The following is a 10,768-nucleotide window of genomic DNA, read 5'->3' on the forward strand; positions in this document are numbered from 1 at the left end:
CTTGGAAGGCAGAGGCAGGTGAATCTCTCTGAGTTCGAGGCCAGCCTGGTTTACAAAGAGAGTTCCAGGAGAGCCAGGGCTGTTACACAGAGAAACTCTGTCTTGAAAAACAAACAAATAAATAGAAAAGAAAAAGAGCCCTGGGAAGTCAGAGACAACATTTTAGCACCCATAAAGCTGAAGTGATGCAAAGAAGGAGGTCTCATTCAGCGGAAAAGGGGTTTTCTGTGGCAGTCATTACACTTAAGACCACACAGGTGATAAGTGACAGGAAGCAGAAACAGGTAGGTGCCATGAGACACTAGGGATGAGGAGGGCCTCAACCCAGGCAGTACAGCAGAGCCAACTCCCCTAAAAATGCCCAAGGCCCCAAAGACTGTAGTCAACAAGTCTGGGCTCGGGCCTGGCAATCAGTATTTTTCAAAAGCTTCCAGATGATTCTACTGAGCAGCTAGGGTTGAGGCCTTGTCATAGTCTGAGGAGGAAGAGGCCATGTCCACCTGTGAACTAGAAAAAGTATACAAAGTATACAAAGAGTATACAAACAGAAGTCTGCCAGTGAAATGGGGGTTTGGGGTGAGTCAGGTGTGACTCCCCAGCTGTGAAGTGGGTCTTGTTATAACGCAGGTTCTCAGGCCTTGTCGTTGAGCCAGTGAATCCAGGTGAAGACATGTCCTGGGTTTTTAACAAGCGGAGTACACCGAGCATGGACAGGTTCTGTAGTTTGTCAGCAATTAGAAGCCTAAGCTAGAAGCAGTCATTTGTCCTGATGCTTCCAGAAGCACTGGGGGCAGGGCTGCAGCGGGAACACCCCACACCCTGCCTCAGGTCTTCTGGCTCTGTTCAGCTCTGCCCGAGACCCCTCAGCTCCTCTGTGTGTCGCTGGCTGTCCCCACAGTTCTGAGTATTAGGAGACCGTCCACACATACTGCCCACCTCACCCAAGCTCAGCAGTCACGTGCCGGCCAGCCAGTCACCACGGAGTGAAAAGATGGAAGGGAGAGGCATAGAGATGGACTTCACAAGCCACGTTAGAGTGACCTCGTGGATGCCAAGAGCTCTTGGAGAACTAGTCTGTCCAACTGATAGAGTGGATACAGAAGCAGGAAATGTCCCAATGAAGGAAGGTCATCAACAGTAGAGACGATCCCGGGGTTAAGATCAGGCTCTACGCCCCTCTAGGGAGACCTTTTCATAAGTTTTCCTTTAAAAGACAAGGTTTTACTGTGTAGCACAGGTTGACCAACTCATAATCCCCCTGCTCCAGCCTCCCTAGGGTTGGGATGGCAGGGGTGGCCACCACACTTGGCCTCTTTCTCATTTTCGGTCCTGAGAGTCCCCCATACAATGGGGATGATGGGGCTTCCTCAAAGAAGGCTGTGTGCAGCTGATGAGGCTAATTCGCGTGGACTGCCTGATAAAAGTATGTGGATAACAGGAGGCGTCTAATGCCGGAAGCTTGAGCTAGATGAAGCTGAGGGTTGACCAGCGGGGGTCTAGGTCTGTTCTGTCCACTGCGGTAGTAGCCATGAGCCTCATGTGGCTTTTCTCATTTCATTTCAAAGACAGCTCTCCAGTCCCACTAGCCATAGGCTGAATGTTCACGGAGGCCGTGCAAACAGGAAATGCCCCAACAGCACAGGGTTCCGAGGAGCAGCAGAACTCTAGGGGTTCTGAATAAGGAACACTTCTGGTCTGGCCCAGAAACCTGGAGGCTCCTCCAAAAGTCCCTGTGTGAGCCATCTCAGTGGCATCTGTCTCCATCTGCTGGGGTTTGGCTCCTGGTAGACCAGGCTCTCCCCTTGTCTCCCTCCAAGTGCTCACCAGGACTAGAGGGAAGGAGGCAGGCCACAGCTAGGGCATGCCTGCTGGTGCCTTGGGCTTCTTCTCATCTCAGCCACCTCCCCACTAACAATGCTTGCCTGTCTTCAGCACACTGCTCCAGAAGACTTCATGTCCCGCAACACCAGCTAACCAGTCCACTGCACCCTACCTACCTCCTCTTCCTATTCCCATTCCCTCCAGGCCCACCCTTTTGAGCTTTCCAAGCCTGGCTCAGAACTATCTTCCCAGCTCCGCAGAGCCCTGGGCTCAGGGGGACTCAGCCTGCCCTCCTTCTGGTTCACACTGAGCTGCTCAGCAAACACTGGAGCGGTCCCACACAACGTGTTCCTCTTCTCCCGTGACTGGCTGCTTGCTGAAGAAGGGATCTTCCAGCTGTGGCTGACATCTTCTGAAGCAAACTGGCCTGAGGCACAGAGCAGGAAATGGCCCCAGATCGCACCCTGCACACCCAGTTCTTCAAAGCTCCTCCTCAGCACACCTGCCAGCCCAGAATGGAGTCCTTGCAGGGACCTCTGTGGCACACATGGGCAGCTTCCACCCTCTGAGGGCACAGCTGTTTACCAGCTGCTAGCCAAGTGATGCTCTCGGCATGGGTTGGCTTAGACTGGTCGTTCTTGCTCAGGCTGCACACTGGAATCCGGGGACCTCTAAAGACCCAGGGGTATCTAGAGCCACTAAATCAGGACCTCCTGGGCAACCCTGGGGATATCTTTTTCAACCCCTGTAAATAAACTATTTGCCTGAACTGGGAGACACTTCTTGGGGAGCAACACGTTCCAGACGGATATGGTCCCCATGCAGGCTGGGCCCCGTGCTTGTGTGGTCTTGAACCAGCCTCTGAGCACGCCTGCTCCCTCCCCTGTAAACTGGTCAAGCATCCAGTGAGTTAATAGCCACCAAATACCCGGTGCCACTGTGGACAGTGAGTGCTCAGTAAAAGCCTGCAGTCATTATCCATTCCCTCCAGGGTCCTCCTGGATGCCTGCCTCATGTTCACTCGGTGCTGTGAGTTCCTCGAGGCCGGGGCTTCTAAATCTCTGAACCCACGATACTTGTGGCAGAGCTGTGGGTACTTGACCACTCAGCAAGTGGCTGCTAGGTACCTGCATGAGGGTAGTGCGCCAGGTGCCAAGGGCTGAGCAGTGAATGAGACAGTGTGGTGACGGTACTTTGTAGGCTCCTGTTAAACAGGACACTGGCTGAGACCTTTACCTGTGGCATACCTCGGACAGAAAGCCTGCTGCTTTACTTTCCTGTGACCATTTGGCATTTGGGAAGAGTGGTGTACTAGGGAGTTTCTTCTGAGGAGGACAGAGCTGGGGAAACAGCCCAGTGTGAAAAGCACTTGCCAGGTAAGCATGAGGACCCGAACTGGGAGCCCCGGAACTCACGTAAAACTACATCCAGCATCCAGCAGCGTGCATCTCTAACCCCAGCCTGCCCGCAGCAAAACTAGAGGGAACAGGGATAGAGTCCCCAGTCCGCAAGCCAGCTTGCCAGGCTGATGCAGTGATTAGTGACACTGTGATAAACAGGGTGGAAGGTGAGAACCGACCCGAGGTTGTCCTCTGACCTCCACGTGTGTGCTGACGTGTGTGCTGTGGCGGTGCACCTGCATTTACACACACAGCTTTTTCAGAGTCCACACAAAGACAGTGCACTGAGGCCTGGTGACTACAGAGCCAGAAGAGACTGGGCACAGAGGACGGCGGGACCTTGGGCTCCTTTGTCACCCTCTTGGGCAGCTGCAGGCATGTCTTACTAAATGGATGGGGAGATGCCCAAGGTTATCCTGGGAAAGAACCGACAGCCGGTGTGAAGACAGAACACAGACTGGCCCCTGAAAGCCTTCTAAAAATACATGAGAGATGGGTCTCTGCCTCTCCTGGCCCCAACTCAGCACTTAGCTCAGCTTGAAGCAAGCAACCAGCACAGAGCATGAGATGGAATGGGACTGAATTTGGCTGGTGGTCAAAACCAGCATGCACACGCTCCGAGGCAGAAGAGGAGACCAGGGTAGACAGGCAGCAGGCAGACACACAGGCAAGGAGAGGGTGGGCAGGCGCAGTGGTGGGCAGGTGTTGCCAGCCTTGGGATTCACTGCTCTGGGGCCAAGCAGCTGGTTAGAAATGAAAACAAACACCGGGGTACAGGTTCCTGCTGTTAACAGCTTCCAACTGCCAGAGGAAAACTCCAAATAAATATAATTAGAAACTTGTAAAAAACGTCCTCTCTCTAAACCTGCCCCCCAGGGTCTACCCTTTACCATCCCATCCTCCCTCAACCCTCCCCGAAGCCCACAGAGCCTGATGCTGTACCTCACCCAGGGATTCCTTAGGCCTGTTTCCTCATCCTGCATCTTCTATGGGTCAGCAGCCATGTCCTCAGTTTGCCACTGTCGGTAACCACAACCAGACAGTCCTGGGCACAAAGCTCTGAAATTCAAAGCCCACAGCTCTCTGGGGCCATGGTTTGTCACAGGGGAAAACATTGGCAGACCAAGGTCTCCAGTGGCCTGTTGAGGGGGCCATTGTCCCACTTCTGAAACCCAACTGCAGCATCCAGCTCCAACTCCAGAGCGAGCCCTTGGTCTGAGGAGGACAGGCTGGGTAAGATACAGGGTTCAGTCTTGGGCACCACATGTGTACATACACAGAAACATACATGAGTGCTTCTAGGGCTGGTTTTAGGCTAGCTTCTCACTCGACACAGGACTATCACACTTGGGAAACTGAGGCGAGAGGAGAACGGGGCAGTCCCGAGTGACCAGACTTCCTGCAGGCAGACGGGAACAGAGTCCAGGTGGAGAGGGCCTGGCCCTTAGGGGAAGGACCAGGGCAGGTGAGGCCCCATGACTGAGGCTCACCAACATGGATGAGTTCAGTAAAATGGGCAGCACCCCAGAGCTCCCGGCCATTAGGCTCTGTATTTGTCAAAACTCCCTCGTGCCTGGGTCCCCCCTAACTCCACCTGAGTCAGGAGAATGCAGGCTGGCAGGGAAGAGAGTGGCCAGCCTGCAGACAGAGAGTCAATGTCCCCTCTCCGCCCAGGTGAGTAGCCCATTCATCCCTCCAAACACCCCTAAGCTGTTCTCACCTCTCTGCTGAGCTCCAGCAGTCCACTCCTTCCCAGACTCCTGTCTCCCCAGGTCTGGGCCTCCCGTAAGCACTGCCAGCCGCTTCCAGCCCTGACAGGAACTCTTTCTTACTGAGTGGTCATGTGCTAGGGGTACAGAGGCCCACACCCGCACACCGACGGCAGGCGGCAGAGACCAGGGTGGGTTCTGGCAGCAAGTTCCTCCACCTCCATCTTCTCCAGAGATCTGAACCCATGCACCCCCCTCTCCCCCACCCCAGTTCAAGGCACTGGACCAAAAGCCACCCTCCCTTCTCCAACTAAAACAAAACGCACACTGCCCTCGCCAGAGCGCCACACACATGTGCTCACACACACAGAGTCATGCACATGCATGTTCACACACCCCAGTGAACGCACCCCTCACATTCCCAAACTCACACTCGGCCTGCCTCCATTTAGAACAGGTCCTAGCTGCTCACATCTCAAACCGGTTCTCATGTTCTCAGATCCCAGAAGGTTCCAGAAAGCAATCGCATCTGGAGGGCTCCTGATTCCTCTCCTCTTGCTCTCTCTACCTGTAGTGGCTGTGGCCCTAGTCTCTGTAGTCCCCTCTCTCCCATCCCACCCTGCAGAAACTGGGGTGGGGGGTGAGGGGTGGGGGGTGGAGACGAGAATTTATGTCCCCCAAGCCCCAGGCTTCCCCCGCTATGACGTGCCACCAGCAGGCCACAGAAAGAAGTCAAAGGCATCTCTAAGGACTTTGTGAAAATGGGGATGAGCTTAGGGAAACTGATAAAACAGCAGGATCTGAGGGTGGGCTCTGTCTGTCTGTCTGTCTGCTCTCTCCAGTAGGGCCTTGACGGGGCACAAGCGGCCGCTGCTGCCTGAGGAGCCACCCTCGCCCGCTGACACGGTTATGGTTTTCATTTCATATTTGGGAGGGAGGGGCTAGGAGGAACAGTCCCCTCACTGTAGGCGCTGGCCACAGGAGCCGAGGGAAGCAGGGAGGAGAGGAAACAGCCACATTAAAGAGGAAGAGAGGGTGGGGAAAGGAAAGAGACACATACACCCAGACAGAGACCCAGAGACAGAGAGACACTGTTCGCCGCCAGATGAACGTTCTCAGTCTCAAGGCTGTCGTGACTTCTAAATGGGTGACTTTCTCAAAACTCTATCCCCAGCAAGGAAAGGAAACTACCAAGTAAACTAAATGGCCAAGCTGGCTGTCCCAGAGCGGGCCTGGGGACAGGACCAGTCCCCCTGGAGGCCCTGGGATCCTTTCATTCAGCTGCAACCTGAGCCTTAAGTGAGGATTAGGTCTTTTTAACCATGGCTGCCCTCCCACCTCTGCCCCCCCCCCACCCCTCAAAAAAAGCAAAGCAAATTAATGCTTTTAAGTTTACAATTATCTTGGTTATCCAGTCTGTCTACTTTAAGACATACAGACAGGCACTTGAAAACCACTCAAAACTATGTACCCAGCAAGCTCACTCATTCCCAGTCCCACTGTGTGACCCGCCCCCTCATCCACAGGGACAAAACTTCCAGCATTCCTGATTGAAGAACTAGGTCCCAGTAGACACAGTGGCCAGGGGTGTCCTGTGGTGTTGGAGTTCGTTCTCTCTCTCTCTCTCTCTCTCTCTCTCTCTCTCTCTCTCCCTTCCTCCTTTATTCTTCAGCTCATGTCCTTGTTCCATCCTCTACCCCATCACATGGCTTTGACGCTCCCAGAGACACAGATGTCCCCAGAAGTGCAGCAGCCCCTTTCAAGATGCTTGCTGAGGGTGTTTGCAATTTACAGACCCTCTGGAGTTCCACTGGAAAGCACGTGGCATCAAAGGCGAACTTCCTAGCCATGGTGATAGATGGGAGATATGTCGAGGGGGCAAGGGAGGCCTCCCGAAGCTCACAGCACTATGGGTAAGCCTGTAAGGCTCAGACCAAATAGCTCTCACCCTCACTGCAGCATCTACCTCTACAAAGTGTGAGTCCAGGCACAGCTCTGTGCCCCAGCAAACATGCTGTGAGGCAGCCTCTGATGGACAGGGTTTCACAGATTTCCTGCATGGTAGGGTTAATGAGAGGTTCCATTCTAATCCCAGCCAGACTCAGAAATCCAAAGGGGGAGGGTGCAGATGCCAAGTTACCCCAGCCTCACATCAGGGCAGGTGGAGCCCAGGACAGAGATAAGCAGGGACCTTGAGGGTACCGCGCCCCAGCACCCCGTGGGATGTCCAATAAAAGAAGGTACCTTGGGTACACTGGAGGCATCCTGACTCCTTCTGTCCCTTGGGATCCTTGGTTTCCCCCACACCTGTCCCATTTAGGGGTCTCCAGGTGCACCTGGGGCCCCTTTAATAGGCTGCTTCTCCTCTTGCGCCCCCCCCCCCCCCCGCGCGCCCCTGCAGCCACTGGCTCCAACTTGAAAGAGGCCCTTATCTTGTCTGTAGATTACTGCACGAAATCTGTTCCTTCCTCAGACTAAACTCCCTAGCTAATTCCATGTTCTGAGTAAGTCGGCGTGCACTACAAAAGCCAGCTTTGTTTACGAAAACACACAAGCAAATCCACAGTGGAGAGAGGGGCCGTTCCAGGCAGCAGGCTGTCTGGAACCAAGGCTGCAGAAGAAGCCGTTTGGGGCAGGAAGGCGGTTGGGGTGGGGTCCGGTACTTGACAGCTGAGGGTCTCCAGTGTTTAGTTATGTTAATGGACAGGTTGTACCGAGCAAGGGAAGAGACCGTGTTTTTGGGGAGACGGGCGGTGTCGACTTAGCACCTTCCAGGAACACGGTGAAAGCTGGCGGCACACAACAGCTTAGGACTCCAGGGCTCAGGCCCCTGCACACGGTGACCTGCCTGCCAGACACTCAGACTTCCTCCCAAGTTCAACTTTCCTCAGGCTCAGACACCTCCTCGTCCCTGGCTGGCTTCAGGTGGAGCTCCGGGGACAATAGGCAGAATCTACCTCCCGGGCAAAATCTTGCTAAGAGGAATTTTCTTTTTGTCCATATAAATCTCTTTTGGGTGAGGACAACGTGGGGGGAGGGGTGCAGCAGGTCAATGGGGGAGGGGAGGCTGTCCCCAGAGAACTGTGGGACACCAGCCTGGTTTCTGCCAGCGCAGCCTTGGGACTGGCTGGGCAGTGAGCTCGGGGTCAGGGACCGGGGCAGGAGGGCCTCCCAGTCTCTCTAATTCCTAGAGGGATCTGTCAGAGCTCCCAGCCTGGAATTTTACTTTGTTATTTTAATGCAATTCTGACCTGGATTTAAATGGAATTGGAAACCCCAGGCCTTAATAAATAAATATTATGATAAGAAAAGAAAGCCATGCGAGACGAAAGAGATTTCCCCCCCGAAAGGCAGAAACGCAACGTGCGTGCCAGAAGCCAGTCACAGACATTTTCTCCTCCTGCCCCCTACCATCCCGTGACAGGCAGTCGGTTTCACCGCGAAAGAGCCTGTTTTTCTTTAACATCTTTAGACTTGATAAGACAGCAACTTAGAAATTTCGGCCTGACTGCGTGCGGGGAGGGGATGAGGGTACGAAGTGTGCGGGCGGCATGGCTGAAAACTTTCCTCCCTCAGTCTCAAGACCCTGGCAATGTTTGAGAGAAGATTCTCTGATGCCAGAGGTGGCAGGGAAGCCGGCAGGAGTGCATGCTCCCTTCTGCCGGCCGCCCCCAGGCTCCTCCAAGCGCTTCGCCCCGCGCGCAGCGCCCAGAGGTCTGGCCCTGGCGGGGGAGTCCCGGGCACAGGGCCGGGTCCTGACAGCCACGCACTTCCAGGCACCTGCCCTGGCTCGGACCCCGCCGTCCCGCCGTCCCGCAGCCCCGCAGCCCCGCAGCCAGCCCCGCGCCGCGCCTCCCTTACCTTGCGCAGCTTTGCCATGCTGGGCGGCGCGCGCGTGGACCAGCAGGACGAGCAGGCAGAACCCGGGGACGCGCCCCGAGCCCATGGCCTGGAGCTCCGTGCGGCGGGGCCGCGGGGGTGTCGCAGCCCCGGGGAGGGCGCGAGGCGGAGGGGGAGGGGACTGGAAGGCGCCCCGCGGGGGCTCGGGGCTGCGCGGTGGGGAGCGCGGCCAGGCGCGGGGCGGCGGCCCGAGGGGCGGCCCGGGCTATCGCACCGGACGCCCAGCTTCGCCCGCCGGGAGCTGTAGCCGGAGAGCGAGCGCGCAGAGCCGGAGCTGGGACCTGAGAAAGGGGAGGGGAGACGTAGCGCCTAAACACGCCCTTTCTGCCTCTTTCTTCCTCCCTTGCTTTCTCGTCTCCCGGGCTCCGTCTGTTTTTCTTCGCTTTTCTCCTCCTCCTCCTCCTCTTTCTCCTCCTCTCCTTGCTCCTTTTCAGTTTTTTTTTTTTTCCTCCTCCCCTTCCCACTGCCCCTCCTGCTTCTCTTCTCCGTCCTCCTCCTCCTCCACCTCCTTTTTCGTGCCCCTTTTTTTTTTCTTTCAAAGGGGGCCTCGGCGTGGCGGCCGCTCCCCCTGCGCGCCCGGGCGCGCGGCCCCCTCCCCAGGCTGCCGGGCCGCTGCCTGCAGGAATTTACAATCCGGCGCTGGGGGAGCGGGCCCGGTCTCCATGGAGACGGCTTCCCCGGGAGCAGGGAGGTCAGGCGCAGACCGCGCACAATCAATGGATCAATGCAAGCCCCCGCTCCGCTCCAGACCAAACAGCACCGGGACTCCGGCTCGTCGGCTCTCCCGGTGGGGAGCTAGCGGGGGAGTCGAGGGTGCGCCCCCCGCGCTCGCACTCCAGGAGAGCTGAGCGGAGCAGGTCTGCATGCGCACCTCGGCGGGGAGACAAAGAGGGCGGGAGGTGTCGGGGAGGCTGGAAGGGCTGCACCTCGGAACACAGAGATGGGCTCGCACTCCGGGCCAAGTAACGTCCTCCGAACTTTTACTCCTAAGTCACTCCCACGCTCTGGATACAATCCTCATTCTCAGATCTGAGTCCCTTGGCTAAAACTGCCCGGCTCCGGGGCAGGCTCTGTGGGTGTTGGAGGTAACCCGCTGACCTGGCTCCTATATGCGCTGTCTAGTGCTCACCACACTGGCAGAGGACAACCCACGATCATTTTGGGACACACAGAAGGCTCTGTACACTATCTCCAAGCCGGCTTCTACGGCTAACTTCACAGGCAGCAGAGGATAGGTTTAAAATAGATACACACTGCTGGAGGACCAAGTCCCCCGGGCCTGGACACTGTCCCCCTGCCCCCTTCAATTGCTCTGAGCCAATTGTACCAGGCCTCAGAGTCCTGCTCCAGAGCCAGTTTTGTGCAGGACAGAAACTATCATCCCAGGGTACTCAGAAGAACTGGGCAATGACCAAGGTCTCCGTAAAGATGACTCAGTTCTCAAACCCTTGACATTGGAAGCAGCATCAGCCGGCAGACTCCTTCCTACCCACCCTTCCTATCCTTTAGCGAGGATTAAATGGAAAAGTAAGTGAATGAACACAGACAGAGGCCATGAATTTCCCGTCCTGCTGTCCCGAAACAGATTCCTCTTGACTTCCAGTCCCATCTCAACCGGCCTCGGTTTCCTCGGCTATGAGGGTGGGTTCATTGGCTAGGTGATGCAGAGGGGACATGGGCCTTGGGAAGCTGGGAAGAGGGATCCTCCAGGCCCCTCGTATAATGTGAGAGATGGCACGGGGGAGGTGAACACACGGGTCATGGGAATGGTGTGGAGGCCACAGAAAGGTTGGTCAGATGATCCCCCTACAAGGTCCCTCCCAGCCCTGTCCCTGGGATCCTTCCCTCCTTCATTCCTCTGGAAACCCCTCCCTCTGGAGCAGCCTTGCCTGCTGCCACCAATTATGTGTGAGCTGGAGGACAAGTTCAAACTTGTCA

General features: G+C 56.1%; 1 protein-coding gene across 2 annotated transcripts in view; it reads right to left on the reverse strand.

Moving 5' to 3' along the window:
• The window catches only part of Scube3 (signal peptide, CUB domain and EGF like domain containing 3), a 31,543-nt gene extending 22,459 nt beyond the window's left edge, over nucleotides 1-9,084 (reverse strand). For both annotated transcript variants that reach the window (XM_036166990.1, XM_036166989.1), the window contains exon 1: nucleotides 8,792-9,084. In XM_036166990.1, coding sequence (XP_036022883.1) covers nucleotides 8,792-8,876 — 85 coding nt within the window. In that variant the 5' untranslated portion in view covers nucleotides 8,877-9,084. The remainder of the gene's footprint in view (nucleotides 1-8,791) is intronic.
• Nucleotides 9,085-10,768: the final 1,684 nt, after the last annotated feature.

Source organism: Onychomys torridus, chromosome 18, assembly GCF_903995425.1.
Source record: "Onychomys torridus chromosome 18, mOncTor1.1, whole genome shotgun sequence".
Classification (NCBI taxonomy): Eukaryota; Metazoa; Chordata; class Mammalia; order Rodentia; family Cricetidae; genus Onychomys; species Onychomys torridus.